Source organism: Somniosus microcephalus, chromosome 4 (assembly GCF_052327205.1).
Source record: "Somniosus microcephalus isolate GS21.2 chromosome 4, FLI_Smic_1.0, whole genome shotgun sequence".
In the NCBI taxonomy this organism is placed as follows: domain Eukaryota; kingdom Metazoa; phylum Chordata; class Chondrichthyes; order Squaliformes; family Somniosidae; genus Somniosus; species Somniosus microcephalus.
In genome coordinates this window covers 118,960,291-118,987,972 of record NC_140990.1, presented here as the reverse complement: position 1 = coordinate 118,987,972, position 27,682 = coordinate 118,960,291, and the positions used below count along the sequence as shown (strand labels likewise).

General features: G+C 51.8%; 1 protein-coding gene across 2 annotated transcripts in view; it reads left to right on the top strand.

Moving 5' to 3' along the window:
* LOC147119707 (uncharacterized) overlaps positions 1-23,327 on the top strand; it is a 63,443-nt gene extending 40,116 nt beyond the window's left edge. Inside the window, exon 2 of one of the 2 annotated variants that reach the window (XR_015078064.1) lies at positions 22,365-22,448. Coding sequence is in view for 1 of the 2 variants with exons in the window: in XM_085985203.1 (XP_085841329.1) it covers positions 22,459-23,160 (702 nt within the window). In the remaining variant the exon portion in view is untranslated. Of the gene's footprint in view, positions 1-22,364 lie in introns of both variants that reach the window. The other variant, XM_085985203.1, reaches the window with a different exon arrangement.
* The last annotated feature ends 4,355 nt before the right edge of the window (positions 23,328-27,682 follow it).

Here is a 27,682-nt window from a genome sequence, read left to right as displayed (position 1 = left end):
TACAGTCCCAGGATTAGAATCCCCTTGTACAGTCCCAGGGCTGGAATCCCCATGTACAGTACCAGGGTTAGAATCCCCATACACAGTCTCAGGGCAAGAATGCCCACGTACAGTCCCAGGGTTGTAATTCCTGTGTACAGTCACAGGGTTGGAATCTCCGTGTACAGTCCCAGGTTTGGAATCCCCATGTACAGCCCCAGGGTTAGAATCCCCATGTACAGTCCCAGGGTTGGAATTCCTGTGTACAGTCGCAAGGTTGGAATTCCTGTGTACAATCCCAGGGTTGGAATCCCCATGTACAGTCCCAGGGTTGGAATCCCCATGTACAGTCCCAGGGTTGGAATCCCCATGTACATTCCCATTGTTGGAATCACCATGTACAGTCCGAGGTTTTGAATCCCCATGTACAGTCCCAGGGTTGGAATCCCCATGTACAGTCCCAGGGTTGGAAATCCCATGTACAGACCCAGGGTTAGAATCCCCATGAACAGTCCCATTGTTGGGATCTCCATGTACAGTCACAGGGTTGGAATCCCCATGTACAGTCTCAGGGTGAGAATCCCCATGTACAGTCCCAGGGTTAGAATCCCCATATACAGTCCCAGGATTAGAATCCCCTTGTACAGTCCCAGGGCTGGAATCCCAATGTACAGTCCCGGGGTTAGAATCCCCTTATAAAGTCTCAGGGCAGGAATGCCCACGTACAGTCCCAGGGTTGGAATTCCTGTGTACAGTCACAGGCTTGGAATCCCTGTGTACAGTCCCGGGTTTGGAATCCCCATGTACAGCCACAGGGTTAGAAGCCCCATGTACAGCCCCAGGGTTGGAATCTCCATGGTAGTCCCTATGCTGGAATCCCCAAGTACAGTCCCAGGGTTGCAATCCCCATGTACAGTCCCAGGGTTGGAATTCCTGTGTACAGTCCCAGGGTTGGAATTCCTGTGTACAGTCCCAGGTTTGGAATCCCCATGTACAGTCCCGGGGTTAGAATCCCCATGTACAGTCCCAGGGTTTGATTCCCCATGTGCAGTCCCAGGGTTAGAATCTCCATGTACAGTCCCAGGGTTAGAATCCCCATGTACAGTCCCAGGGTTGGAAACCCCATGTGTAGTCCCAGGGCTGGAATCCCCATGTACTGTCCCAATGCTGGAATCCCCATGTACAGTCCCAGGGTTGCAATCCCTATGTTCAGTCCCAGGGTTGGAATTCCTGTGGACAGTGCTGGGGTTGGAATCCCCATGTACAGTCTCAGGGTTGGAATCCCCATGTACAGTCCCAGGGTTGGAATCCCCATGTACATTCCCAGGGTTGGAAATCCCATGTACAGTCCCAGGGTTAGAATGCCCATGTACAGTCCGAGGTTTAGAATCCCCATGTACAGTCCGAGGGTTAGAATCCCGATGTACAGTCCCAGGATTGTAATCCCTATGTACATTCCCAGGGTTGGAATCCCCATTTACAGTCCCAGGGTTGGAAATCCCATGTGCAGTCCCAGGGTTAGCATCCCCATGTACAGTCCCATTGTTGGGATCACCATGTACAGTCACAGGGTTGGAATCCCCATGTACATTCCGAATGTTGGAATCCCCATGTACAGTCCCAGGGTTGATATCCCCATGTACAGTCCCAGGGTTAGAATCCCCATGTACAGTCCCAGGGTTAGAATCCCCATGTACAGTCCCAGTGTTGGAATCCCCATGTACAGTCCCAGGGTTGGAATCCCCATGTACATTCCCATTGTTGGAATCACCATGTACAGTCCGAGGTTTAGTATCCCCATGTACAGTCCCAGGGTAAGAATCCCGATGTATCAATTAGTCCAATAAAAGGCGACGAGTTAAGAACGTAACTGAAGGTTTTTATTGGCTAAATAACAGAGCCCACCCTCGTGGGTGATCCGATCCAACAGGGAGGAATACTAGCCAGTCAGCTACCTTTATACCTGGGCAGGTAATGGGCGGAGTCGGAGGTGGTCAGCCCAGGTATAACAGTGCGACAAGAGGCGACCTCGTGTAGTGATGTGACAGTGAGAACAATATACAGTGATAACTATAACAGTGGTTTACCACATTCACCCCTTGTTTAGATTAGAGTCCGGCGGGGTGAAGTGTATTACCAGCTCTGGTATGTCAGTCTGTCCGGAGGCTTCGTTAGCCTCTCCGATCGTCGCAGCGGCGGTGTTACATTATCCGGTGTTAAAGCTGGTGTCTGCGTAGTCGGCAAAGGCTCGTGGGGTTCCGGCATGCCGTCTACCTCGGCTGGACTCGGGGGGTTGGGAGGGGGGGGTGAGGGTGCGAGGTCTCGTAAGGAGACAGTGTCCTCCCGTCCGTCTGGGTAAGCCACATAGGCGTACTGGGGGTTGGCGTGCAGGAGGTTCACCTTCTCGACCAGGGGGTCCGTTTTATGGGCCCTCACGTGCTTTCGCAGCAAGACGGGTCCCGGAGAGGTCAGCCAGGTTGGTAGGGTGGTTCCCGTAGTCGACTTCCTGGGGAAGACAAACATTCGGGCATGGGGGGTGGTGTTAATGGCAGTGCAAAGTAGTGACCGGATGGAGTGCAGCGCAATCGGGAGGACCTCTTGCCAGCGGGAGGTTGGGAGGCCCTTAGACTTTAAGGCTAAGAGGGTGGCCTTCCATACCGTCGCGTTCTCTCTTTCCACCTGGCCGTTCCCTCGGGGGTTGTAGCTGGTGGTCCTGCTTGCTGCAATACCCCTCTCCAATAGGAACTGACGGAGTTCCTCGCTCATGAAGGAGGCGCCCCGGTCACTATGTATATAGTTCGGGAACCCGAACAAGGCGAAGAGTTTGTTCAGGCATTTAATGACCGTGTTACTGGTCATGTCTGGGCAGGGGAAGGCAAAGGGGAAACGGGAGTACTCATCAACGATGTTGAGGAAGTACACATTACGGTCGGATGACGGTAGGGGCCCCTTGAAGTCGATGCTCAGACGCTCGAAGGGGCGGGTGGCCTTGATCAGGCTTGCTCTGTCCGGCTTATAGAAGTGCGGTTTGCACTCAGCACAGATCTGGCAGTTCCTGGTCATGGTCCTGACCTCCTCGATGGAGTATGGCAGGTTGCGGGCCTTAATGAAATGGTAGAGTCTGGTGACTCCGGGGTGGCAGAGGTCATTGTGGAGGGTCTGAAGTCTATCACTTTGCGCGCTGGCGCATGTAATGCGTGAAAGAGCATCAGGGGGGTCGTTCAGTTTACCGGGCCGGTACAAGATCTCATAATCATAGGTGGAAAGCTCGATTCTCCACCTCAAGATTTTGTCGTTCTTGATCTTGCCCCTCAGCTTGTTATTAAACATGAAGGCAACCGAGCGTTGGTCGGTGAGGAGGGTAAATCGTTTGCCTGCCAAGTAGTGCCTCCAGCGCCGTACTGCCTCCACAATTGCCTGGGCTTCCTTCTCGACCGACGAGTGTCGGGTCTCGGGGCCCTGTAGGGTCCTTGAGAAGAAGGCTACCGGCCTACCCTCCTGGTTAAGGGTAGCGGCTAGGGCGAAGTCGGATGCATCGCTCTCCACTTGGAAGGGGATTGACTCATCCACTGCGTGCATTGTGGCCTTGGCTATGTCTCCCTTAATGAGGGAGAAGGCCGCGCACGCCTCTTCCGTGAGGGGGAAGGATGTGGTTTTCAGGAGGGGTCTGGCTTTGTCCGCATAATTGGGTACCCATTGGGCATAGTAGGCGAAAAGCCCCAGGGTTCTCCTAAGTGCTTTTGGACAGTGGGGGAGGGGTAGCTCCATGAGGGGGCGCATTCTTTCGGGGTCGGGGCCGATGACTCCGTTCTCTACTACACAGCCAAGGATGGCAAGGCGCGCTGTGTTAAACACGCATTTCTCCTTATTGTAGGTGAGGTTCAGCCGTTGGGCCGTACGGAGGAATTTCTCCAGATTCACGTCGTGGTCCTGCCGGTCGCGGCCGCAGATGGTGACGTTATCTAGGTAGGGGAATGTGGCCTGCAGTCCGTTCTGGTCAACCATCCGGTCCATCTCCCTTTGGAAGACCGAGACCCCGTTGGTGACACCGAAGGGGACCCTAAGGAAGTGGTATAGGCGCCCATTCGCCTCGAAGGCGGTGTACTGGCGGTCCTCGGGGTGGATAGGGAGTTGGTGGTAGGCCGACTTAAGGTCGATGGTCGAGAATACGCGGTATTGTGCAATCTGATTGACCATGTCAGATATGCGGGGAAGGGGGTATGCGTCCAGCTGGGTGTATCTGTTTATGGTCTGGCTGTAGTCGATGACCAGGCGATTTTTATCGCCGGTCTTAACGACCACGACCTGGGCACGCCAGGGGCTGTTGCTCCCCTCGATGATGCCCTCCTTCAGGAGACGCTGCACCTCAGAGCTAATGAAAGCTCTGTCCCCAGCGCTGTACCGCCTGCTCTTGGTAGCGACGGGTTTGCAGTCGGGGGTGAGGTTAGCGAACAGGGAAGGTGGCGGCACCTTGAGGGTGGATAGGCTGCAGGTGTTACGCGGTGGGCGGTTTAACCTTCGCTGGTTGTCGACTGTGAGTGGGGGGAGGGGTCCACCGTATGCTAGGGTTACACTTTGGAGGTGGGATTGGAAGTCCAGCCCTAGTAGGACGGCAGCGCAGAGCTGGGGGAGGACGAGGAGTTTAAAGTTTTTATACTCTGTACCCTTAACCGACAAGGTCACAGCACAGTAGCCGCTAATGTTCGTGGCGTGGGACCTCGATGCCATCGAGATTCGGTTGCGCGTTGGCAGGACAGGGAGGGAGTAGTGGCTCACCGTGTCTGGGTGGATGAAGCTCTCCGTGCTTCCGCTGTCGAACAGGCAGGTCGTGGCGTGGCCGTTTACTTTGATGTCCATCATCGACTTGGACAGGTGGTGTGGGCGGGCTTGATCCAGAGTGACGGAGGCTAGCGTGTAGGTAAGCGAGTCGTTGTCGTCTGCGGGCGAGGCGGTCGTCGGGTCCGGGGGCCCGGTGGCAGTCGGGCGTGGTGTGTAAAATGGCGTCTCCCACGAGGTAGGACAAAATGGCGGAGAAGATGGCTGCCCCCATAACTCACATGAGGCACTATTGGGGTCGGTTGCCTTGATCAAAGATGGCCGCCCCCATGACTCACGTGTGGGGATACTGGCCTCAGTTGCCGTGAAAGAAGATGGCCGCCCCCACAGTTCGCATGAGGCACTGCTGGCCTCTGAAGATCCGCTCCTGCAGGCCTTAGAGAAGTGGCCTTTCTTCCTGCAGGTTGTGCAGGTAGAGTTCCTGGCTGGGCAGCGCGACCTCGGGTGCTTCTCCTGGCCGCAAAAGAAGCAGCCGGCGGCCCGATCGCGGGTGCCCGATGTCGGAGCCGGTACCGGGGGTGGCGGGCCCGGTCGGGTCCGGGACGCCGACGCTGAGGTAGGTCCCGGGGGCGGCGCTGCGAAGGGTATTGCGGTAGGGGTCGGGCCCGAGTCCCAGGGTCGCGAGCAGTACCTGGAAAACGCCTCCTGGTCCTGATGGGCCACCTCCAGGGAGAGAGCGAGGGCTTCAGCTTTGTCCAGGTCGAGGTCTTTAGCTTCAAGCAGTCTTTGCCGTGAGTAGTCGGACCGTAGGCCTTTCACAAAGGCATCGCGGATATTATCTTCCGTATTTTCAACAGCCGTCACCGCTTTAAAGTCACAGTTCCTGCCGAGTGCTCTTAGCGCCCGTAAAAATTCAGCTACAGACTCTCCTGGCTGTTGCGGGCGGGATCTTAGGAGGTGCCTGGTGTACATGTAATTTACCGGGCTGCGGTACTGCTGTTTCAGTAGGTTGATAGCGGCCTCGTACGTAGTCGTGTCCTGTATGAGTGCGTATACTCTCGGGCTCGCTTGGGCGTTCAGAAGTCTTAGTTTGGATCTCTGCGGGGCGCCGGATTCTTCCAGGTAGGATTCGAAGCAGTCCAGCCAGTGTTTGAAGTTGAGGGCTGCGTTTGGTGCCTGTGGGTTTAGATCCAGGTATGGTGGTTTCAAGGCTTGCAGCCAAGCCGGCTGGTGTGGCCCGTTGTCTGGAGGCTGCTGTTGCTGTGCTGCTGGGTGAGCTCCTTGCTGTTGCTGTTCATTATCAGACATCTTTAAAATTTAGTCAATAAAATTGATATGCCTATCAATTAGTCCAATAAAAGGCGACGAGTTAAGAACGTAACTGAAGGTTTTTATTGGCTAAATAACAGAGCCCACCCTCGTGGGTGATCCGATCCAACAGGGAGGAATACTAGCCAGTCAGCTACCTTTATACCTGGGCAGGTAATGGGCGGAGTCGGAGGTGGTCAGCCCAGGTATAACAGTGCGACAAGAGGCGACCTCGTGTAGTGATGTGACAGTGAGAACAATATACAGTGATAACTATAACAGTGGTTTACCACAATCCCCTTATAAAGTCTCAGGGCAGGAATGCCCACGTACAGTCCCAGGGTTGGAATTCCTGTGTACAGTCACAGGCTTGGAATCCCTGTGTACAGTCCCGGGTTTGGAATCCCCATGTACAGCCACAGGGTTAGAAGCCCCATGTACAGCCCCAGGGTTGGAATCTCCATGGTAGTCCCTATGCTGGAATCCCCAAGTACAGTCCCAGGGTTGCAATCCCCATGTACAGTCCCAGGGTTGGAATTCCTGTGTACAGTCCCAGGGTTGGAATTCCTGTGTACAGTCCCAGGTTTGGAATCCCCATGTACAGTCCCGGGGTTAGAATCCCCATGTACAGTCCCAGGGTTTGATTCCCCATGTGCAGTCCCAGGGTTAGAATCTCCATGTACAGTCCCAGGGTTAGAATCCCCATGTACAGTCCCAGGGTTGGAAACCCCATGTGTAGTCCCAGGGCTGGAATCCCCATGTACTGTCCCAATGCTGGAATCCCCATGTACAGTCCCAGGGTTGCAATCCCTATGTTCAGTCCCAGGGTTGGAATTCCTGTGGACAGTGCTGGGGTTGGAATCCCCATGTACAGTCTCAGGGTTGGAATCCCCATGTACAGTCCCAGGGTTGGAATCCCCATGTACATTCCCAGGGTTGGAAATCCCATGTACAGTCCCAGGGTTAGAATGCCCATGTACAGTCCGAGGTTTAGAATCCCCATGTACAGTCCGAGGGTTAGAATCCCGATGTACAGTCCCAGGATTGTAATCCCTATGTACATTCCCAGGGTTGGAATCCCCATTTACAGTCCCAGGGTTGGAAATCCCATGTGCAGTCCCAGGGTTAGCATCCCCATGTACAGTCCCATTGTTGGGATCACCATGTACAGTCACAGGGTTGGAATCCCCATGTACATTCCGAATGTTGGAATCCCCATGTACAGTCCCAGGGTTGATATCCCCATGTACAGTCCCAGGGTTAGAATCCCCATGTACAGTCCCAGGGTTAGAATCCCCATGTACAGTCCCAGTGTTGGAATCCCCATGTACAGTCCCAGGGTTGGAATCCCCATGTACATTCCCATTGTTGGAATCACCATGTACAGTCCGAGGTTTAGTATCCCCATGTACAGTCCCAGGGTAAGAATCCCGATGTACAATCCCAGGACTGGAATCCCCATGTACAGTCCCATTGTTGGGATCTCCATGTACAGCCACAGGGTTGGAATCCCCATGTACAGTCTCAGGGTTGATATCCCCATGTACAGTCCCAGGGTTGGAATCCCCATGTACAGTCCCAATGTTGGAATCCCCATGTACAGTCCCAGGGTTAGAATCCCCATGTACAGTCCCAGTTTGAGAATCCCCATGTACAGTCCCAGGGTTGGAATCCCCATGTACAGCCCTAGGATTAGAATCCCCTTGTACAGTCCCAGGGCTGGAATCCCCATGTACCGTCCCAGGGTTAGAATCCCCATGTACAGTCCCAGGGTGAGAATCCCCATGTACAGTCCCAGGGTTGGAATCCCCATGTACAGTCCCAGGGTTAGAATCCCCATATACAGTCCCAGGATTAGAATCCCCTTGTACAGTCCCAGGGCTGGAATCCCAATGTACAGTCCCGGGGTTAGAATCCCCTTATAAAGTCTCAGGGCAGGAATGCCCACGTACAGTCCCAGGGTTGGAATTCCTGTGTACAGTCACAGGTTTGGAATCCCCGTGTACAGTCCCGGGTTTGGAATCCACATGTACAGCCACAGGGTTAGAAGCCCCATGTACAGCCCCAGGGTTGGAATCTCCATGGTAGTCCCTATGCTGGAATCCCCAAATACAGTCCCAGGGTTGCAATCCCCATGTACAGTCCCAGGGTTGGAATTCCTGTGTACAGTCCCAGGGTTGGAATTCCTGTGTACAGTCCCAGGTTTGGAATCCCCATGTACAGTCCCAGGGTTAGAATCCCCATGTACAGTCCCAGGGTTTGATTCCCCATGTGCAGTCCCAGGGTTAGAATCTCCATGTACAGTCCCAGGGTTAGAATCCCCATGTACAGTCCCAGGGCTGGAATCCCCATGTACTGTCCCAATGCTGAAATCCCCATGTACAGTCCCAGGGTTGGAATCCCCATATACAGTCTCAGGGCTGGAATGCCCACGTACAGACCCAATGTTGGAATTTCTGTTTACAGTCCCCGGGTTGGAATCGCCACGTACAGTCCGAGGGTTGGAAGCCCCATGTACAGCCCCGGGATTGGAATCCCCATGAACAGTCCCAGGGTTAGAATCCCCGTATACAGTCCCAGGGTTAGAATCCCTATGTACAGTCCCAAGGTTGGAATCCCCATGTACATTCCCAGGGTTAGAATCCCGATGTACAGTCCCAGGATTGGAATCCCCATGTACAGTCCCAGGGTTAGAATCCCCATGTACAGTCCCAGGGTTAGAATCCCCATGTACAGTCCCAGGGTTAGAATCCCCATGGACAGTCCCAGGATTAGAATCCCCATGTACAGTCCCAGGATGAGAACCCCATGTACAGTCCCAGGGTTGGAATCCCCATGTACAGTCCCAGGGTTAGAATCCCCATGTACAGTCCCAGGATGAGAATCCCCATGTACAGTCCCAGGACTGGAATCCCCATGTACAGTCCCAGGGTTAGAATCCCCATATACAGTCCCAGGATTAGAATCCCCTTGTACAGTCCCAGGGCTGGAATCCCCATGTACAGCACCAGGGTTAGAATCCCCATACACAGTCTCAGGGCAAGAATGCCCACGTACAGTCCCAGGGTTGTAATTCCTGTGTACAGTCACAGGGTTGGAATCTCCGTGTACAGTCCCAGGTTTGGAATCCCCATGTACAGCCCCAGGGTTAGAATCCCCATGTACAGTCCCAGGGTTGGAATTCCTGTGTACAGTCGCAAGGTTGGAATTCCTGTGTACAGTCCCAAGGTTGGAATCCCCATGTACATTACCAGGGTTAGAATCCCGATGTACAGTCCGAGGGTTAAAATCCCCATGTACAGTCCCAGGGTTAGAATCCCCATGTACGGTCCCAGGGTTAGAATCCCCATGTACAGTCCCAGGGTTGGAATCCCCATGTACAGTTCCAGGGTTGGAATCCCCATGTACAGTCCCAGGGTTGGAAATCCCATGTACAGTCTCAGGGTTAGAATCCCCAAGTACAGTCCCATTGTTGGGATCCCCATGTACATTCCGAATGTTGGAATCCCCATGTACAGTTCCAGGGTTGGAATCCCCATGTACAGTCCCAGGGTTGGAAATCCCATGTACAGTCTCAGGGTTAGAATCCCCATGTAGAGTCACAGGGTTGGAATCCCCATGTACATTCCGAATGTTGGAATCCCCATGTACAATCCCAGGGTTGGAATCCCCATGTACAGTCTCAGGGTTGATATCCCCATGTACAGTCCCAGGGTTAGAATCCCCATGTGCAGTCCCAGGGTTGGAAATCCCATGTACAGTCCCAGGGTTAGAATCCCCATGTACATTCCCATTGTTGGAATCACCATGTATATTCCCAGGGTTGGAATCGCCATGTACAGTCCCAGGGTTGGAATCCCCATGTACAGTGACAGGGTTAGAATCCCAATGTACATTCCCAGGGTTAGAATCCCATTGTACAGTCCCAGGGTTAGAATCCCAATATGCAATCCCAAGGTTGGAATGCCCATATACATCCGCAGAGTTAGAACCCCCATGTACAGTCCCAGGGCTGGAATCCCCATGTACAGTCCCAGGGTTAGAATCCCAATGTACAGTCCCAGGGTTAGAATCCCAATGTACAGTCCCAGGGTTAGAATCCCAATGTACAGTCCCACGGTTAGAATCCCCACATACAATCCCAAGGTTGGAATCCCCATGTACAGCCTCAGGGTTAGAATCCCCATGTACAGTCCCAGGGCTGGAATCCCCATGGACATTCCCAATGTTGGAATCACCATGTACAGTCCCAGGGCTGGAATCCCCATGTACAGTCCCAGGGTTGGAATCCCCATGTACATTCCCAGGGTTGGAATCCCCATGTACATTCCCAATGTTGGAATCACCATGTACAGTCCCAGGGTTGGAATCCCCATGTACATTCCCAATGTTGGAATCACCGTGTACAGTCTCAGGGCTGGAATCCCCATGGACAGTCCCAGGGTTGGAAATCCCATGTACAGTCCCAGGGTTAGAATCCCCGTGTACATTCCCATTGTTGGAATCACCATGTACAGTCTCAGGGCTGGAATCCCAATGTACAGTCCCATGGTTGGAAATCCCATGTACAGTCCCAGGGTTAGAATCCCCATGTACAGTCCCAGGGTTGGAATCCCCATGTACAGTGACAGGGTTAGAATCCCCATGTACAGTCCCAGGGTTAGAATCCCATTTTACAGTCCCAGGGTTAGAATCCTCATATACAATCGCAAGGTTGGAATTCCCATGTACAGCCTCAGGGTTAGAATCCCCATGTACAGTCTCAGGGCTGGAATCCCCATGTACAGTTCCAGGGTTGGAATCCCCATGTACATTCCCAATGTTGGAATCACCATGTACAGTCCCAGGGTTAGAATCCCCACCTACAGTCCCAGTGTTGGAATCCCCACGTACAGTCCCAGGGTTAGAATCCCCATATACAGTCCGAGGGTTAGAATCCCCATGTACATCCCAGGGTTAGAATCCCCATGTACAGTCCCAGGATTGGAATCCCTATGTTCAGTCTCAGGGTTAGAATCCCCATTTACAGTCCCAGGGTTGGAATCCCCATGTACAGTCCCAGGGTTAGAATCCCCATTTACTGTCCCAGGATTAGAATCCCCATGTACAGTCCGAGGGCTGGAATCCCCATGTACAGTCCCAGGATTGCAATCCCCATGTACAGTCCCAGGGCTGGAATCCCCATGTACTGTCCCAATGCTGAAATCCCCATGTACAGTCCCAGGGTTGGAATCCCCATATACAGTCTCAGGGCTGGAATGCCCACGTACAGACCCAATGTTGGAATTTCTGTTTACAGTCCCCGGGTTGGAATCGCCACGTACAGTCCGAGGGTTGGAAGCCCCATGTACAGCCCCGGGATTGGAATCCCCATGAACAGTCCCAGGGTTAGAATCCCCGTATACAGTCCCAGGGTTAGAATCCCTATGTACAGTCCCAAGGTTGGAATCCCCATGTACATTCCCAGGGTTAGAATCCCGATGTACAGTCCCAGGATTGGAATCCCCATGTACAGTCCCAGGGTTAGAATCCCCATGTACAGTCCCAGGGTTAGAATCCCCATGTACAGTCCCAGGGTTAGAATCCCCATGGACAGTCCCAGGATTAGAATCCCCATGTACAGTCCCAGGATGAGAATCCCCATGTACAGTCCCAGGACTGGAATCCCCATGTACAGTCCCAGGGTTAGAATCCCCATATACAGTCCCAGGATTAGAATCCCCTTGTACAGTCCCAGGGCTGGAATCCCCATGTACAGCACCAGGGTTAGAATCCCCATACACAGTCTCAGGGCAAGAATGCCCACGTACAGTCCCAGGGTTGTAATTCCTGTGTACAGTCACAGGGTTGGAATCTCCGTGTACAGTCCCAGGTTTGGAATCCCCATGTACAGCCCCAGGGTTAGAATCCCCATGTACAGTCCCAGGGTTGGAATTCCTGTGTACAGTCGCAAGGTTGGAATTCCTGTGTACAGTCCCAAGGTTGGAATCCCCATGTACATTACCAGGGTTAGAATCCCGATGTACAGTCCGAGGGTTAAAATCCCCATGTACAGTCCCAGGGTTAGAATCCCCATGTACGGTCCCAGGGTTAGAATCCCCATGTACAGTCCCAGGGTTGGAATCCCCATGTACAGTTCCAGGGTTGGAATCCCCATGTACAGTCCCAGGGTTGGAAATCCCATGTACAGTCTCAGGGTTAGAATCCCCAAGTACAGTCCCATTGTTGGGATCCCCATGTAGAGTCACAGGGTTGGAATCCCCATGTACATTCCGAATGTTGGAATCCCCATGTACAATCCCAGGGTTGGAATCCCCATGTACAGTCTCAGGGTTGATATCCCCATGTACAGTCCCAGGGTTAGAATCCCCATGTGCAGTCCCAGGGTTGGAAATCCCATGTACAGTCCCAGGGTTAGAATCCCCATGTACATTCCCATTGTTTGAATCACCATGTACATTCCCAGGGTTGGAATCGCCATGTACAGTCCCAGGGTTGGAATCCCCATGTACAGTGACAGGGTTAGAATCCCAATGTACATTCCCAGGGTTAGAATCCCATTGTACAGTCCCAGGGTTAGAATCCCAATATGCAATCCCAAGGTTGGAATGCCCATATACATCCGCAGAGTTAGAACCCCCATGTACAGTCCCAGGGCTGGAATCCCCATGTACAGTCCCAGGGTTAGAATCCCAATGTACAGTCCCAGGGTTAGAATCCCAATGTACAGTCCCAGGGTTAGAATCCCAATGTACAGTCCCACGGTTAGAATCCCCACATACAATCCCAAGGTTGGAATCCCCATGTACAGCCTCAGGGTTAGAATCCCCATGTACAGTCCCAGGGCTGGAATCCCCATGTACATTCCCAATGTTGGAATCACCATGTACAGTCCCAGGGCTGGAATCCCCATGTACAGTCCCAGGGTTGGAATCCCCATGTACATTCCCAGGGTTGGAATCCCCATGTACATTCCCAATGTTGGAATCACCATGTACAGTCCCAGGGTTGGAATCCCCATGTACATTCCCAATGTTGGAATCACCGTGTACAGTCTCAGGGCTGGAATCCCCATGGACAGTCCCAGGGTTGGAAATCCCATGTACAGTCCCAGGGTTAGAATCCCCGTGTACATTCCCATTGTTGGAATCACCATGTACAGTCTCAGGGCTGGAATCCCAATGTACAGTCCCATGGTTGGAAATCCCATGTACAGTCCCAGGGTTAGAATCCCCATGTACAGTCCCAGGGTTGGAATCCCCATGTACAGTGACAGGGTTAGAATCCCCATGTACAGTCCCAGGGTTAGAATCCCATTTTACAGTCCCAGGGTTAGAATCCTCATATACAATCGCAAGGTTGGAATTCCCATGTACAGCCTCAGGGTTAGAATCCCCATGTACAGTCTCAGGGCTGGAATCCCCATGTACAGTTCCAGGGTTGGAATCCCCATGTACATTCCCAATGTTGGAATCACCATGTACAGTCCCAGGGTTAGAATCCCCACCTACAGTCCCAGTGTTGGAATCCCCACGTACAGTCCCAGGGTTAGAATCCCCATATACAGTCCGAGGGTTAGAATCCCCATGTACATCCCAGGGTTAGAATCCCCATGTACAGTCCCAGGATTGGAATCCCTATGTTCAGTCTCAGGGTTAGAATCCCCATTTACAGTCCCAGGGTTGGAATCCCCATGTACAGTCCCAGGGTTAGAATCCCCATTTACTGTCCCAGGATTAGAATCCCCATGTACAGTCCGAGGGTTGGAATCCCCATGTACAGTCCCAGGATTGCAATCCCCATGTACAGTCCCAGGATTGAAATCCCCATGTACAGTCTCAGGGCTGGAATCCCCATGTACAGCCCAGGGTTGGAATCCCCATGTACAGTCCCAGAGTTGAAATCCCCATGTACAGCCCAGGGTTGAAATCCCCATGTACAATCCCAGGGTTGGAATCCCCATGCACAGTCCCAGGGTTGGAATCCCCATGCACAGTCCGAGGGTTAGAATCCCCATGTACAATCCCAGGGTTGGAATCCCCATGTACAGCCCCAGGATTGGAATCCCCATGTACAGTCCCAGGGTTAGAATCCGCATGTACTGTCCCAGGGTTGTAATCCCCATGTGCAGTCCCAGAGTTGGAATCCCCATGTACAGTCCCAGGTTGGAATCCCCATGTGCAGTCCCAGGATAAGAATCCCCATATACAGTCTCAGGGCTGGAATGCCCACATACAGTCCCAGGGTTGGAATTCCTGTGTACAGTCCCAGGTTTGCAATCCCCATGTACAGTCCCAGGGTTAGAATCCCCATGTACAGTCGCAGGGTTGGAATCCCCATGTACAGTTGCATGGTTCGAATCACCATGTACGTCCCAGGGTTAGAATCCCCATATACAGTCCCAGGGGTAGAATCCCAATGTACAGTCCCAGGGTTGGAAGCCCCATGTACAATCCCAAGGTTGGAATCCCCACGTACAGTCCCAGGGTTAGAATCACCACGTACAGTCCCAGTGTTGGAATCCCCACGTCCAGTCCCAGGGTTAGAATCCCCATGTACAGTCCGAGGGTTAGAATCCCCATGTACAGTCCCAGGATTGCAATCCCCATGTACAGTCTCTGAGCTGGAATCCCCATGTACAGCCCAGGGTTGGAATCCCCATGTACATCCCAGGGTTGTAATCCCCATGTACAATCCCAGGGTTGGAATCCCCATGTACAGTCCCAGGGTTAGAATCCCCATGCACAGTCCCAGGGTTAGAATCACGATGCACAGTCCGAGGGTTAGAATCCCCTTGTACAGTCCCAGGGTTAGAATCCCCATGTACAGCCCCAGGATTGGAATCCCCATGTACAGTCCCAGGGTTAGAATCCGCATGTACTGTCCCAGGGTTGTAATCCCCATGTACAGTCCCAGGTTTGGAATCCCCATGTACAGTCCCAGGGTTGGAATCCCCATATGCAGTCTCAGGGCTGGAATGCCCACTTACAGTCCCAGGGTTGGAATTCCTGTGTACAGCCTCAGGGTTGGAATTGCCACGTGCAGTCCCAGGGTTGAGTCCCCATGTACAGTCCCAGGGTTAGAATCCCCATGTACAGTCTGAGGGTTGGAATCCCCATGTACAGTCCCAGGGTTAGAATCCCCATGTACAGTCTCAGGGTTGGACTCCCCATGTGCAGTGACAGGGTTAGAATCCCAATGTACAGTCCCAGGGTTAGAATCGCCATGTACAGTCCCAGGATGGGAATCCCCATGAACAGCCTCAGGGTTAGAATCCCCATGTACAATTCCAGGGATAGAATCCCCATGTACAGTCCCAGGGTTGGAATCCCCCTGTTGAGTCCCGAGGTTAGAATCCCCATGTTCATTCCCAATGTTTGCATCTCCATGTACAGTCTCAGGGCTGGAATCCCCATATACAATCCCAAGGTTGGAATCCCCATGTACAGCCTCAGGCTTAGAATCCCAATGTACAGTCCCTGGTTTAGAATCCCAATGTACAGTCCCAGGGTTAGAATCCCCATATACATTCCCAAGGTTGGAATCTCAATGTACAGCCTCAGAGTTAGAATCCCCATGTACAGTCCCAGGGCTGGAATCCCCATGTACAGTCCCAGGGCTGGAATCCCCATGTACGGTCCCAGGGTTGGAATCCCCATGTACATTCCCAATGTTGGAATCACCACGTACAGTCCCAGGTTTAGAATCCCCACCTACAGTCCCAGTGTTGGAATCCCCACGTACAGTCCCAGGGCTGGAATCCCCATGTACAGTCCCAGGTTTGCAATCCCCATGTACAGTCCCAGGGTTAGAATCCCCATGTACAGTCGCAGGGTTGGAATCCCCATATACAGTCCCAGGGTTGGAATCCCCATGTACTGTCCCAATGCTGGAATCCCCATGTACAATCCCAAGGTTGGAATCCCCATGCACAGTCCCAGGGCTGAAATCCCCATGTACAGTCCCAGGGTTGGAATCCCCCTGTTGAGTCCCAAGGTTAGAATCCCCATGTACAGTCCCAGGGTTGGAATCCCCATGTACATTCCCAATGTTGGAATCACCACGTACAGTCCCAGGGTTGGAATCCCCATGTACAGTCCCAGTGTTGGAATTCCCCTGTTGTGTCCCAAGGTTAGAATCCCCATGTACAGTCCCAGGGTTGGAATCCCCATGTACATTCCCAATGTTGGAATCCCCACGAACAGTCCCAGTTTTGGAATCCATATGTCCAGTCCCAGGATTAGAATCCCCATGAACAGTCCGAGTGTTGGAATCCCCAAGTACAGTCCCAGGATTGCAATCCCCATGTACAGTCCCAGGATTGCAATCCCCATGTTCAGTCCCAGGGTTGGAATCCCCATGTACAGTCCCAGGTTTGGAATCCCCATGTACAGTGCCTGGGTTAGAATCCCTATATACAGTCTCAGGGCTGGAATGCCCACGTACAGTCCCAGGGTTGGAATTCCTGTGTACAGTCCGAGGGTTGGAATCACCACGTACAGCAGCAGGGTTGCAATCCCCATGTACAGTCCCAGTGTTAGAATCCCCATGTTCAGTCCGAGGGTTGGAATCCCCATGTACAGTCCCAGGGTTAGAATCTCCATGTACAGTCCCAGGGTTAGAATCCCCATGTACAGTCCCAGGGTTGGAATCCCCATGTACAGTCCCAGGTTTGGAATCCCCACATACAGTACCAGGGTTAGAATCCCCATGTACCGTCTCAGGGCTGGAATCCCCATGTACAATCCCCGTGTAGGAATCCCCATGTACAGTGCCAGGGCTGGAATCCCCATGTCCAGTGCCAGGGTTGGAAATCCCATGTAGTCCCAGGGTTGGAATCCCCATGCAGAGTCCCATTGTTGGAATCACTCTGTACAGTCCCAGGGTTAGTATCCCCATGTACAGTCCCAGGATGGGAATCCCAAGGTTGGAATCCCCATGTACAGCCTCAGGGTTAGAATCCCCATGTACAGTCCCAAAGTTAGAATCCCTATGTAAAGCCCCAGGGTTAGAATCCCCATGTACAGTCCCAGGTTTAGAATCCCCATGTACAGTCCGAGGGTTAGAATCCCCATGTACAGTCCCAGGGATAGAATCCCGATGGACAGTCCCAGGATTGGAATCCCTATGTACAGTCCCAGGGTTAGAATCCCCATGTACAGTCCCAGGGTTAGAATCCGCATGTACAGTCCCAGGATTAGAATCCCCATGTACATTCCCAGGCTGAGAATCCCCATGTGCAGTCCCAGGGTTGGAAATCCCATGTAGAGTCCCAGGGTTAGAATCCCCGTGTACATTCCCATTGTTGGAATCACCATGTACAATCCCATTGTTGGAATCACCATGTACAATCCCATTGTTGGAATCACCATGTACAGTCCCAGGTTTGGACTCCCCACGTGCAGTGACAGGGTTAGCATCCCAGTGTACATTTCCTGGATTAGAATCCCCATGTACAGTCCCAGGATGGGAATCCCCATATACAATCCCAAGGTTGGGATCCCCATGTACAGCCTCAGGGTTAGAATCCCCATGTACAATCCCAGGGCTGGAATCTCCATGTACAGTCCCAGGTCTGGAATCCACATGTACAGACCCAGGGTTGCAATCCCCATATACATTCCCAATGTTGGAATCCCCATGTACAGTCCCAGGGTTGGAAATCCCATGTACAGTCCCAGGGTTACAATCCCCATGTACAGTGACAGGGTTAGAATTCCCATGTACAGTCCCAGGGTTAGAAGCCCCACGTACAGTCCCAGGGTTAGAATCCCCATGTACAGTCCCAGGATTGGAATCCCCATGTACAGTCCCAGGTTTGGAATCCCCACATACAGTACCAGGGTTAGAATCCCCATGTACCGTCTCAGGGCTGGAATCCCCATGTACAATCCCCGTGTAGGAATCCCCATGTACAGTGCCAGGGCTGGAATCCCCATGTACAGTGCCAGGGTTGGAAATCCCATGTACAGTCCCAGGGTTAGAATCCCCATGTACAGTCCCAGGATTGGAATCCCCATGTACAGTCCCAGGGTTGGAATTCCCATGTACAGTCCCAGGGTTGGAATCCCCATATACAGTCCCAGGTTTGGAATCCCCATATACAGTCCCAGGTTTGGAATCCCCATGTACAGTCCCAGGGTTGGAATCCCAATGTACATTCCCAATGTTGGAATCACCATGTATGGTCCCAGGGTTACAATCCCCATGTACAGTCCCAGGGCTGGAATCCCCATGTTCAGTCTCACGGCTAGAATCCCCATGTACAGTCCCAGGATTGGAATCCCCATGTACAGTCCCAGGGTTAGAATCCCCATGTACAGTCCCCGGGTTGGAATCCCCAATTACAGTCCCAGATTTGGAATCCCCATGTACAGTCCCACGGTTGGAATACCCATGTACAGTCCCAGGGTTGGAATCCCCATGTACAGTCCAAGGATTAGAATCCCCCTGTACATTCCCAGGGTTGGAATCCCCATGTAAATTCCCAATGTTGGCATCCCCATGTACAGTCCCATGATTGGAATCCCCATGCACAGTCCCAGGGTTGGAATCCCCATGTACAGTCCCAGGTTTGGAATCCCCTTGTACAGTCCCAGGGTTAGAATCCCCATGTACAGTCCCAGGGTAGTAATCCCCATGTACAGTCCCAGGTTTGAAATCCCCATGAACAGTCCCAGGATTAGAATCCCCATATAAAATCCCAGGGCTGGAATCCCCATGTACCGTTCCAATGCTGGAATCCCCATGTACAGTCCCAGGGTTAGAATCGCCATTTACAGTCCCAGGGTTAGAAACCCCATATAAATTCCCAAGCTTGGAAACCCCATGTACAGTCCCAGGGTTTTAATCCCCATATACAGTCCCAGGGTTAGAAACCCCATGTACAGTCCGAGTGTTAGAATCCCCATGTACAGTCCCAGGGTTAGAATCCCCATATACAATCGCAGGGCTGGAATGCCCACGTATAGTCCCAGGGTTGGACATCCTGTGTACAGTCCCAGGGTTGGAATCGCCACGTACAGTCCCAGGGTTGCAATCCTCATGTACAGTCCCAGGGTTAGCATCCCCATGTACAGTCCGAGGGTTGGCATCTCCATGTACAGTCCAAGGGTTAGAATCCCAATGTGCAGTCACAGGGTTGGTATCCCCATGTACAGTCCCAGGTTTGGAATCCCCATGTACAGTCCCAGGGTAAGAATCCCCATGTACAGTCCCAGGGTTAGAATTCCAATGTACAGTCCCCGGGTTGGAATCCCCAAGTACAGTCCCAGGGTTAGAATCCCCATGTACAGTCCCAGAATTGGAATCCCCATTGTCAGTCCCACTGTTGGAATCCCCATGTTCAGTCCCAGGGTTAGAATCCCCATGTACAATCCCAGGGTTGGAATCCCCATGTAAATTCCCAATGTTGGAATCCCCATGTACAGTTCCAGGTTTGGAATCCCCAGGTAGAGTCCCAGGGTTAGAATGCCCATATACAGTCTCAGGGCAGGAATGCCCACGTACAGTCCCAGGGCAGGAAATCCCATGTACAGTCCCAGGGTTGGAATCCCCCTGTACAGTCCCAGGGTTAGAATTCCCATGTATAGTCCCAGGGTTAGAATCCCCATGTACAGTCCCAGGGTTGGAATCCCCATGTACAGTCCCAGGGTTAGAATCCCCATGTACAGTCCCAGGGTTAGAATCCCCATGTACAGTCCCAGGGTTGGAATCCCCATGTACAGTCCCAGGGTTAGAATTCTCATGTACAGTCCCAGGGTTAGAATCCCCATGTACATTCCCATTGTTGGAATCACCAAGTACAGTCCCAGGGTTAGAATCCCCATGTACAGTCCGAGGGTTAGAATACCCATGTACAGTCCCAGGGTTAGAATCCCGATGTACAGTCCCAGGATTGGAATCCCTAAGTACAGTCCCAGGTTTGGAATCCCTATGTACAGTCCCAGGGTTGCAAATCCCATGTATAGTCCCAGGGTTAGAATCCCCATGTACAGTCTCAGGGTTAGAATCCCCATGTACATTCCCATTGTTGGAATCATCATGTACAGTCCTTGGGTTGAATTCCCCATGTACATTCTGAATTTTGGTATCACCATGTACAGTCTCAGGGCTGGAACCCCCATGTATTGTCCCAGGGTTAGAATCCCAATGTATAGTCCCAGGGTTGGAATCCCCATGTACAGTCCCAGGGTTAGAATCCCAATGTGCAGTCACAGGGTTGGTATCCCCATGTACAGTCCCAGGTTTGGAATCCCCATGTACAGTCCCAGGGTAAGAATCCCCATGTACAGTCCCAGGGTTGGAATCCCCATGTACAGTCCCAGGGTCAGAATCCCCATATAAATTCTCAGGGCTGGACTGCCCACGTAAAGTCCCAGGGGTGGAATTCCTGTGCACAGTCCCAGGGTTGGAATTGCCACGTACAGTCCCAGGGTTGCAATCCCCATGTATAGTCCGAGGGTTAGAATATCCATGTACAGTCTGAGGGTTGGAATCTCCATGTACAGTCCAAGGGTTAGAATCTCCATGTGCAGTCCCAGGGTTGGAATCCCCTTGTACAGTCCCAGGGTTGAAATCCCCATGTACAGTCCCAGGATTAGAATCCCCATGTACAGTCTCAGGGCTGGAATCCCCATGTGCAGTCCCAGGGTTGCAATCCCCATGTACAGTCCCAGGGTTAGAATCCCCATGTACAGTCCCAGGGTTGGAAGCCCCATGTACAGTCCCAGGGTTAGAATCTCCATGTAAATTCCCAGGGTTACAATCCCCCTGCGCAGTCCCAGGGCTGCAATCCCCATGTACAATCCCAGTGTTGGAAACCTCATTTACAGTCCCAGTGTTAGAATCCCCATGTACATTCCGAATTTTGGAATCACCATGTACAGTCTCAGGGCTAGAATCCCCATGTACAGTCCCTGGGTTGGTATCCCCATGTACAGTCCCAGGGTTAGAATCGCCGTGTACAGTCCCAGGCTTGGAATCCCCATGTACAGTCTCATGGTTAAAATCCCCATGTACAGTCCCAGGACTGGAATCCCCATGTACAGTCCGAGGGTTAGAATCCCCATGTACAGTCCGAGGGTTAGAATCCCCATGTACAGTCCCAGGGTTAGAATCCCAATGTACAGTCCCTGGGTTGGAATCCCCATGTACAGTCCCAGGGTTAGAATCCCAATGTACAGTCCCAGGGTTAGAATCCCCATGTACAGTCCCAGGGTTAGAATCCCTCAGCAACACCGAGTGTGGGTCTCAGGCCGCGAGTCAGAGCCGGTGGATGTGCGGCCAGGACCCCGGCACCATTAACCCCAGGGTGCAGCACCTCCGCTAGTCAAGAAACACAACAACTTGCATTTATGCAGCAGAGGGAGCATTTCAGAGCCAGTTAGCATCAGGGTGGGCGGTGGATGTGGAACTCGGTCCCTGGCCACCTGTGTAGGACTTTTTTGTTGCATCAGTTTGAGCTGGAGTGGAGAGGGGGGAGAAGCTGCTGGGTTTAACCCCCAGTACTTCTGAGCCCAGTGGGACCCAACAATTTCCAATGTGAGACTGTCAAGGGAGGTGGATTTTATGGGAGATTAAATTGCTAAATAGACACTGTCCATACAGTGTAAATGATTATCGTTTTAGGAACAAGTGTTTCTGCAGAGCCTTTCAATCCATTTTATATGTACAGATTTTTTAAATTCATTCGATGTTGGCGTCGCTCGGAAGGCCAGCATATATTGCCAGTCCGCAGTTGCCTGTTGAGAAGGTGATGCTGGGCTTTCTTCTTGAACCTCTGCAATCCGTGTGGTGAAGGTACTCTCCGAATGCTATTAGGTGAGGAGTTCCAGGATTTTCACCCAGCGACGATGTAGTAACAGCGATATATGCCCACGTCAGTGTAAGTGTGTGACTTGAAGGGGAACTGGGAGGTGATGGGGTTCCCATGTATTTGCTGCCCTTGTCCTTCTATGTGGTGGAGGTCGCTTGTTTGTGAGGTTCTGTCAAAGTTTTAGTCGAGTTGCAGATGTATAATGTTGCTCTCCTTCACCCCTCTCCATCTCACCTCACTCTCTCTTTTCCCATAGAGACCAGAGTCTTGTGTAGGCCCAGACCGGGTGGTGGGTTCCCTTCCCTGAAAGACATTAGTGAACCAGTTGGGTTTTTACGACAATCTGGCAGCTTTCATGGTCACTTTTTTCTAGTGCCGCCCCACAAATTCCCAGATTCATTCAGCACAATTTCACAACCTGCCTTTGTGTTTTTGTGGGTTCTCTCTCACCCTCCCTTTTTCCTGTTTCAAATTCATTTTGCAGGGTGTTCGAAGGGGAGGATTTGGAGACGGGAAACTCAAACCAAACATCACTTCAAGATCTGACAGAGTCACTCAAATCATCAGGACCTTTGAACATGGAAGCAGAAAGCACCGTTCAGAGCGGGGAGAAACCGTACACGTGTTCTGTGTGTGGACGAGGCTTCATCCGATCCTCTGGCCTGTTGAGACACCAGCGAGTTCACACCGGGGAGAGGACGTTCACCTGCTCTCAGTGTGGGAAGGGATTCACTAATTCATCCAGCCTGCTGACACACCAGCGAGTTCACACCGGGGAGATGTCGTTAACCTGCTCCGTGTGTGGGAAGGGATTCAGTCGGTCATCCGACCTGCTGCAGCACCAGCGAGTTCACACCGGGGAGAGTCCTTTTAAATGCCCGGTCTGTGGAAAATGTTATAAAAGTTCCGGGGAACTGATATGTCATCAGAGTTTTCACACTGACGAGAGACCGTTCAGGTGCTCTCACTGCGGGACTGGGTTCAAGCAATCATCTCACCTCACTATACACCAGCGCACTCACACCAGGGAGAGGCCGTTCACTTGCTCTGAGTGTGGGAAGGGATTCACTCAGTCATCCAACCTGCTGAGATACCAGCAAGTTCACACCGGGGAGAGGCCGTTCACCTACTCTGACTGTGGGAAGGGATTCACTCAGTCATCCGACCTGTTGACACACCAGCTAATTCACACTGGGGAGAGGCCGTTCACCTGCTCCATGTATGGGAAGGGATTCACTCAGTCATCCACCCTGCTGAGACACCAGCGAGTTCACAAGTGACTGCAGGGGTTGGATTCTGCTGTTATTTCTGCTGTTGATCACATCCCGGACTGAATCATGTTCACACTGACAGCTGGAGTTTGTTTCTGCTGATGTTAATAACCCCTGTAACTGGGCTGGAGTTTAAATTTCTGGATACATGTCAAATAAATCAGGTTTGATTTAAACACATTGTTGTGGATTTTTGTCGTTCCCACCTGAGTGTTTAGCATCACCTGGCTGGAGCTCAGAAAGGACAATCTGGGGGGAGGATCGTACGCTGGGAACAGAACTACAGCCTGGACACAGTCCTTCAGGGCCACACTGAGAGGGGCAAACAGCACTTTGGTCTTTCTCGTCTCTCTTCACTGAAAGGAAAGTTGCCGGGCAGATTAAGAACATAAAAGATCATAAGAATTAGGAGCAGGAGTAGGTCACACGGCTCCTCAAGCCTGCTCCACCATTCAACAAGATAGTGGCTCAACATCCACCTCGACTCCACTTTCCCGCCTGATCTCCATATCCCTTGATTCCCCTAGAGTCCAAAATCTATCTATCTCAGCCTTGAATATACTCAAAGACTCAGCATTCACAGCCCTCTGGGGCAGAGAATTCCAAAGATTCACAACCCTCTGAGTGAAGAAATTCTTCCTCATGTCGGTCTTAAATGGCGTAACCCTTATCCTGAGACTATGCCCCCTAGTTAGAGTCATAGAGTTATACAGCACAGAAAGAGGCCCTTCAGCCCATCGCGTCCGTGCCGGCCATCAAGCCCTGTCTACTCTAATCCCATTTTCCAGCATTTGGTCCGTAGCCCTGTATGCTATGGCATTTCAAGTGCTCATCCAAATGCTTCTTGAATGTTGTGAGGGTTCCTGCCTCTCCCACCCTTTCAGGCAGTGAGTTCCAGATTCCAACCATCCTCTGGGTGAAGAAGTTCTTCCTCAAATCCCCTCTAAACCTCGTGCCCCTTGCCTTGAATCTATGCCCCCTTGTTATTGATCCCTCTACTAAGGGAAAAAGTTCCTTTCTATCTCCCCTATCTATGCCCCTCATAATTTTGTACACCTCAATCAGGTCGCCCCTCAGCCTTCTCTGCTCCAAGGAAAACAACCCCAGCCTGTCCAGTCTTTCTTCATAGCTGAAGCGCTCCAGCCCAGGTAACATCATGGTGAATCTCCTCTGCACCCTCTCCAATGCAATCACATCCTTCCTATAGTGTGGCGACCAGAACTGCACACAGTATTCCAGCTGTGGCCTAACTAGCGTTTTGTACAGCTCCATCATAACCTCCCTGCTCTTATATTCTATGCCTCGGCTAATGAAGGCAAGTATCCCATATGCCTTTTTAACCACCTTATCCACCTGTTCTGCTGCCTTCAGGGATCTATGTACATGCACACCAAGGTCTCTCTGATCCTCTGTCTTTCCTAGGGTCCTACCATTCATTGTGTATTCCCTTGCCTTGTTAGTCCCTCCAAAATGCATCAACTCACACTTTTCAGGGTTAAATTCCATTTGCCACTGTTCCGCCCATCTGATCAACCCATCTATATCCTCCTGCGATATAGTGAACACTGATGCAAAAAATTCATTTAGTTCTAGACACTCCAGCCAGGGGAAACAGCCTCTCTGCATCTACCCTGTCAATCTCCCTCAGAATCTTGTATGTTTCAATGAGATCACCTCATTCTCCTAAACTCCAGAGAGACCTGGGATTTATAAAAATTCAACATAACTTCCTTGCTTTTGTACTTTATGCCTCTATTTATGAAGCTCAGGATCCCGTAAGCTTTTTAACTGTTTTCCCAACCTGCCCTACCACCTTCAACGATTTGTGCAGGCACCCCCTATAGAATTGTACCCTTTAGTTTATATTGCCTCTCCTCGTTCTTCCTACCAAAATGTAGAGGGTAACTAATTGCACCCAGCCAGATTCAGTTCCTTCTGGAGAGAAGGGGAGACACAAAATCCCAGATGATGTAATGAATGTTGCTTTTAGACAGTAATGATGAAGGGAGAGTGATTATAATGGGGAATTTACAGCTTAGGAGGGACAGGAGGGAAAAGGATGTTGTATAGAAACTAGATTTGTCTGTTCTGAAGGTTTATCCTGTTGTAAACACCATTTGAGGGTATTAGAAGGGGAGGATCTGCAGATAGAAACTGAATCCAAACATTGTGTCAAGATCTGACAGATTCCCTGGATTTATCAGGACCTGAATATCATCGGACTTTGGATATAGAAGGAGAAAGCACCAATCACAGCGGGGAGAAACAGGACAAGTGTTCTGTGCCTGAATCCACTTTTAACAAATCATCTTGCCTGTGAGACTTGTGCGCCCACTTCAATCAACAGTGTAAATGTGGGGAATGTGGGAGCGGATTCAGTTGCCTGTCTGAGGTGCAAACTCATGGATACAGTCAAACCGGGGAGAGACCATTCACCAGCTGAGTGTGGAAAGAGAGTCACTCGCTTATCTCATCTATTCCCACCCTAACATGTTCGTAAGGGGGAGAATCCATTCACTGCTCTTTAAGTGGAAAGTGATTCAATCAATCATCCCATTAACTGACACACCAGCACAGTCACACCAGAGAGAGACCGTTTAGATACTTCACGTGTGGGAAGGGATTCACTCCGTTGTCCCACCTGTTGAGACTCCAGAGTGTCCACATTGAGAACAGTTACTGTAAATACTCTGTGAGAAAAGCTTTCAAAGTTCAAAGCAGCTGATGCACGATTGATACTGGAGAGAGGCTGTTTCAATATCCTGTGTGTGAAGAAATTCACCCCTCCTGCTGAGACTCCAGTGAGTTCACATGTGACTGCAGGGGTTTGGATTCTGTTATTAATCACATCCAGGACTGAACCATGGCAGAGTGCCCGTGCACTTGGATTTCTGTGTGAATTATTGATGAATTCTCTCAATGGGATCACAGAAACTCATTCTCCATTCACTAATTGGGGCTTTCAATGTTCCCCAGCATGCTTCGCGGGGGAGAATGTGCCCTATTCACACTGGAGAAGCCCAGTGCGCAGGCGCAGTGCCCGCCTGTATTTGGAGCATGCGCAGTGTCACTGTGATCAGAGCCGGGCGAGTGGGACAAGCGCAGAAAGGTCGGTGAAGCGATTTTAGACCGATTACGAATCAGGGGGGCGCAGGAAGGTAACGCACTCGGCGGGTGGGCTTCGGAAACACCTGCTGTAGGCCGCAAGCCCCGGATGAGAACCTACAGGTTCTGCGTTTGCAGCTCGGAGGCTTTTCCCCGGTAACAGGCCCAGGCGAACGGCCGCCATCTTTGTAAAAGAAAAGCTGTGGGTTTGTGCACCGCCATTTTGCGTCATCGAGCGGCAGAGCGCATGCGCAGCCATCTGTGTAAAAGAACCACGAGAAGGCGGGGCATCCGGGTCCCAGTGAGTGAACTGAACCCAGCCAGAGTCAGCACCTTCGGGGGAAGGCGGGGGAAGGGAGGGAAACCTGTGAGTGTAGAACTGAAATAACAACAGAAAATGCTGGAAAAGCTTAGCATGCCAGGCAACATCCGTGGAGAGAAAATAGAGTCGACGTTTCGGGTCTAACCCTTTTTCAAAACTGGAAAGGAAATGAAATAGATCGAAAGGCAGGGCTGGGAGAGAACAGAAGAAGTGAAGAGACATTAAGAGGTATTCAAAACGAGACGCGATGGTGATAGGACTAGTGGAGACAAAAGACGGCTCTAGATTAGGGGTGAAATGTTCTGGCAGAATGAGAGACAGCTGCCATGTGGGAAAGAATAAAAAAGAAGGGGAAGGGGGAAGGGCCAAAACAAAGATGTGGATAAAATCTAAGCAAAAATGTAATGGGGGCCGAGGTTATGATCTGAAATTGTTGAACTCGATGTTGAGTCCAGCAGGCTCTAAAGTGCCTAATCGGAAGATGAGGTGCTGTTCCTCGAGTTTACGTTGTGCATCTGTGGAACAATGCAAGAGCCCGAGTACGGTGAGGTCCGAGTGGGAATGGGGCGGTGAATTAATGTGACAGGCGACCGGAAGCTCGGGGTCCCCCTTACGGACTGAACGGAGGTGTTCCGCAAAGCGGTCACCCAATCTGCGTTTGGTCTCCCCAATGTAGAGGAGACCACATCGTGAGCAGCGAATACAGTATACTAGATTGCAAGAAGTACAAGTAAATCGCTGTTTCACCTGGAAGGGGTGTTTGGGGCCCTGGACAGTGGGAAGGGGGGAGGTATAAGGGCAGGTGTTGCATCTCCTGCGCTTGCACGGGAAGGTGCCGGGCGAAGGGGAAGGTGCCGGGCGTGATAGAGGAGTGGACTAGGGTGTCTCGGAGGGAGCGGTCCCTACGGGATGCTGAAACGGGAGGGGAGGGGAAGATGCGTTTGGTGGTGGGATCACTTTGGAGGTGGTGGAAATGGCGGAGGATGATCCGTTGAATGTGGAGGCTGGTGGTGTGAAAAGTGAGGACAAGGGGAACCCTATCGTGGTTCCGGGAGGGAGGGGCAGGGGTGAGGGCAGAAGTGCGGGAGATAGAACGGACACGGT